This window comes from Carassius auratus, unplaced genomic scaffold, assembly GCF_003368295.1.
Source record: "Carassius auratus strain Wakin unplaced genomic scaffold, ASM336829v1 scaf_tig00055278, whole genome shotgun sequence".
Lineage (NCBI taxonomy): Eukaryota > Metazoa > Chordata > Actinopteri > Cypriniformes > Cyprinidae > Carassius > Carassius auratus.
The window spans coordinates 8,538-12,842 of record NW_020527342.1 but is presented as its reverse complement, the minus strand read 5'-3'; the positions used below and the strand labels follow the sequence as shown (position 1 = coordinate 12,842).

The window sequence follows — 4,305 nt, the reverse complement described above, 5'->3', positions numbered from 1 at the left end:
CAACCATCACAAAACAGAAAGACAGTCGAGGATCATCCAGGTAACCGCACACAGTATTAAGAACCAAGGGTTCCCAAACTTTTTAATGGGGTTATTTAATAATTTCAGCATTTTTTGTTTTGTTTTTTGTCTTGTGGACTATATGCAAACATCTTTTATGTAAAATATCTTACACGGGACAGTACAAAAAAATAAAATAAATAAATAACATGCATTTAGTATGATCTCTCTTATTCTTTTTTTATTATCCACATTTTCACAGATTCTGCAAGGGGTTCCTAAACTTCAGCATGCCACTGTACGACTTTCTTCTGTGGAAAGCAACAGAAAATGTTTTGAATAATGTTGACTAATTCCTTAATTACTTTTCAAATTTTTCATCTGTGACAATGACATCTAATCTTACTTTCATTAATGCTTTTTGAGAATTGCTTACTCTTGATTTCAGCAGAACAAACCAACGTTTCTTAATAGAACAATAATGACCAATATATAAATCATAATTTTGCATGACTTACTGACTGTTTAAAAAATATGCGGTGATGCATCTGAGCAAACAGACACATCTGAAACATTTACAAACAACAAATACGAATCATTAAATTAATTAAGTATATAAATGATGAGTGATAAGGATACATTTGAACATTTGAATTACAATACAGCGACCTGTAATTCATGAATAAGGAGTGAATCTGAAGTTTCAATAAAACTGAACTATATTTAACAGGCACACACTGGATCAAACTACTGTAAGATACTAGATTAACATTACTCCTTGCATGTAATTTCTGTGTCAAATCATGCCTCTTTCTATGACTGCTGTCATTAGCAATAGCTATACTAGATAATAATGCTATGATTCAGATAACACTGCAAACACCACAACGGAATTTGTGTTTGCTAATTATTACTCGTACTACCAAGGTATTTTATAAAACGTCGATGTTCGGTCTAAATAAAAGCTTATTTAAAAATGAAGTTTAAAAGTGAATGAATATTAACGTTACCGTTTTACTTTAAGATGAGGTATAATTTTTCAATTTGTTCAAAAACAAACAACTTTATAATACAGAAATAACGTACTCACCCTTGATTTAGGCACAGCGCTTCGGTAAAGTCGCAGTAAAAAAAAAAAAAAAAATCAGTTTATTCGAGTCATTAACGGTATATTTCCCTAAACCTCGCGCGACACCCGATATCTGGCTGTGTTTACGTTTTACGTAAGGATGTACTTTCGGGTGAACCAAGTTCATGTTTCAAATATTAACAATAAAAAACTCCTGACACCTTCGAAAATGGTATTGGTATTAATTTTAAATCAAAACAACAACAAAACAGAGCGCAAATGCGCACTGTTCTAAAAAAAAAAAAAAAAAAAAAAAAAAAAAAATAGAATAACGCGTAAGCGCGAGCGGCTCGAGTGTGACGTCACATCGCTCCCGCTATATAAAGCCCTGCTCAAGCGTTTTCGGCAGATGCGGATCTGGTTGAGTTAGTGTTCGGAAGCAGCGACTGATTCCACTGACTAAAACTCTTTAGATTTACGCTTTACACACAGTCTTTTTAGACTATTCTCAGTGTACACACATTGTGTCCATAATTATCAATTTAACCTAATATTTAAATTAAAATTAATCTTATATAATTTTTGTTATAATATTAATCAATGGCTACAACAACTGAGCGCAGTGACTCTGAGAGCGCGCCTGTCGCGCGAGCGGCCTGGGCTTCGAAAGCATCGAGCTCCGAAAGAATCGATATGAGCAAAGAAAAGAATGACAACAGCCCAGCAGGTGGGATGGAAATCAACAGCCGTCATATCTGTTGTGTTATTTAGCTTCTCTCAGTCTGACCTCAGTGTTTGACCTCGAACATCAAGCTTTGCAGCAATATGAATTTAGATACAGCAATACTTGCATTAATTAATATTGAGTCTGTTTCCATGATCTACTGAACTGTCATTGACAGTCTGTCAAAAAATGTGTTAGAAATGGAATATGTTTCTGATCTGCAGTCAGAGTTAGTGTTAGTCTCTAATAGTTAGATCTTCTTTATTCCAGACAAAGGGAAGAAAGGGAAAGCGGTGCATGTCTTCTTCCATAAGCTGTGTGCATCTGTGAAGCGTCCAGACAGAGTGCTCCGTCTCCCAGCACAGACGGACGCTCATCTGGACGACCCTGAGGTGATGGCTGTCCCGGGTCCTTCGACCATTCCTGATCTGCTGTGTCTGCCGGGTCAGGTGTGTGCAGATCTGGAGCACTCCTCTGGGATCAGAGAGCCAAAGCTTCATCCAGATCCATTTGCTCTCAGTCTCTGTCACAGTAAGTCATTATCACTTTAGTTCAATAATAACGGTAGTGTTTCTATGTTTAATTGCTGGTTGACATGTAAAGTTAGAGATGTTTCTAATGGGTCGCTCTTCATTGGTTTTAGAAGAAGCTAAGAAAGGAAGGAAGAGGAAAGCGGTCTGTGCATTCTTCCGGAGAGCATGCAAGGCTGTGAAGCAGCTCTTCTCCTGCTGCGACTCGGAAAGAGTCCGGCCTCCTAAAGCAGAGCCGGATCTGGACCCATCCCAGGACTCTGCAGACCTCCAGTCATCTCCTGAGGAAGAAGGTCCCTCTGAGATCCAGGCCCACGATGAAGATCTGTCGGGTCCAGTGTCTGGTTCAGAGTCAGGTTCAGAGTCCGGTCCAGTGACCGGTTCGTGGTCGATCGTGTCAGAAACGGGTTCAGTGTCGATCGTGTCAGAAATGGACACAGTGTTGCCTGATCCGGAAATCGAGCTAGCTCAAGGTGAGTAATTACTGCTTTGTGTTATTATCCTATACAGTATATTGTTATATTGATCTGCAGTGCATTTTGAACTAAAGAAAGTCTTCAAGACTCTTGATGGTCCTTCAGCTCTGCTTGCAGTCTCAACAAGTCCCTCTTGTGTTTCTGTGTGTTTTTCAGGATCCTTTGTGTCTTTGTTCGAAGTGGGACATCTGATCGCATCAGGGAACTTCAGCAAGGTCTATGAGGGAACACACGCATTCAGCGACAAAGTGAAGGTTGCTCTGAAGTGTATCCCCAAGCGCAGAGCAGACCGCTATCTTGATGTTGTAAGTTGGCTAAACCTGAAGAATATTTGTTGTTTTTATAACCTGCAGCTGGAATGGAAGACAGCAAACGAATGGTTTTTGTGTTTGTCTCTTCTCAGCCTGGTCACTCCGAACCTTTGCTCGCTGAAGTGGCTCTGATGCTGCGGCTGGGAGAAGCTCCATCGTGCCTCAACATCTTGGAGCTACACCAGTGGCTGGAGGACGAGAGCAGCTTCACTCTCATCTTGGAGTACCCTGAACCCTGCAGGACCTTGGAGGATTACATCTTGTTCTCCGGCCCCTTTAGTGAGGCACAAGCACACTTGTTTATGCTTCAGGTGCTTAAGGCAGTCAAACACTGCCACGAGCGTGGAGTTTATCATGGTGATATCCGCTCGAGGAACATCCTGGTGACTCTCCACAGTCTGGAGCTTAAGCTCTTCGACTTCCGCTGCGCTCGTCTTATCAACAGCGAGGGCTTTGACAGCAGCCAATACCAAGGTGAGTCTCGCTGATGATCACGTGATGTTGTGTTGTTGATGGTAAAGCATACAGAAGCACTGAAGCTGTGTGTGTCTCTCACAGGATCAGACGCATACACCCCTCCTGAGGTCCTCGGCCTGTCCATGTTCCACGCCGCAGCAGCAGACGTCTGGGTGCTAGCTGTCCTCCTCTTCGAGATTATTCACAGATATCTGCCCTTCGAAAGCTTTGATGCCATTCTGCACGGCTACCTCAGGATGGATCCCACCTTATCCACAGGTGAACACACAAACAGCTTCACATGATAATGATGTTTAATGTTCTTGTTTGATATGTGGAGACTAACCGCGCTCTCTCTGAACTCTTCCCAGCGTGCTGTGACCTGATCTTCCACTGCTTGAGCCGTAATCCAGCTCACCGGCTGACGCTCCAGCAGCTGGAAGAGCACCGCTGGATGAAAACCTAGATTGGAAGAAGGCAGGGATCCTGATCTGGATCAGATAGTGCTTTATTTATTAAAAAATATTTTGAATCAAACCAGTTATCATTTAGTTGCCAGTGCAGAAAGTCAAAGTGATGAACGAGTCTTTCTCATTTCACTACACTCATCACAATGTGGGGAGTCGTGGCCTAGTGGTTAGAGAGTTTGACCCCTAACCCTAGGGTTGTGGGTTCGAGTCTCAGGCCGGCAATACCACGACTTAGGTGCCCTTGAGCAAGACACTGAACCCCCAACTGC

The 4,305-nt window shown here is 42.0% G+C and overlaps 1 protein-coding gene across 1 annotated transcript; it reads left to right on the top strand.

Moving 5' to 3' along the window:
* Positions 1-1,726: 1,726 nt before the first annotated feature.
* LOC113090441 (serine/threonine-protein kinase pim-3-like) lies at positions 1,727-4,064 on the top strand. The gene is made up of 7 exons (XM_026256270.1): positions 1,727-1,796; positions 2,064-2,324; positions 2,437-2,796; positions 2,956-3,104; positions 3,203-3,584; positions 3,669-3,845; positions 3,938-4,064. The coding sequence occupies exons 1-7, from the start codon at positions 1,763-1,765 to the stop codon at positions 4,030-4,032; spliced, it is 1,458 nt and encodes a 485-aa protein (XP_026112055.1). The 5' UTR covers positions 1,727-1,762; the 3' UTR covers positions 4,033-4,064.
* Positions 4,065-4,305: the final 241 nt, after the last annotated feature.

Bases quoted from the DNA above. Each gene is read 5' to 3' on its own strand.
- LOC113090441 (XM_026256270.1), top strand. From the start codon at position 1,763: ATGAGCAAAGAAAAGAATGACAACAGCCCAGCAG. The intron at 1,797-2,063 runs GTGGGATGGAAA...TCTTTATTCCAG, and splicing joins GAATGACAACAGCCCAGCAG to ACAAAGGGAAGAAAGGGAAA. The intron at 3,846-3,937 runs GTGAACACACAA...AACTCTTCCCAG, and splicing joins GGATCCCACCTTATCCACAG to CGTGCTGTGACCTGATCTTC.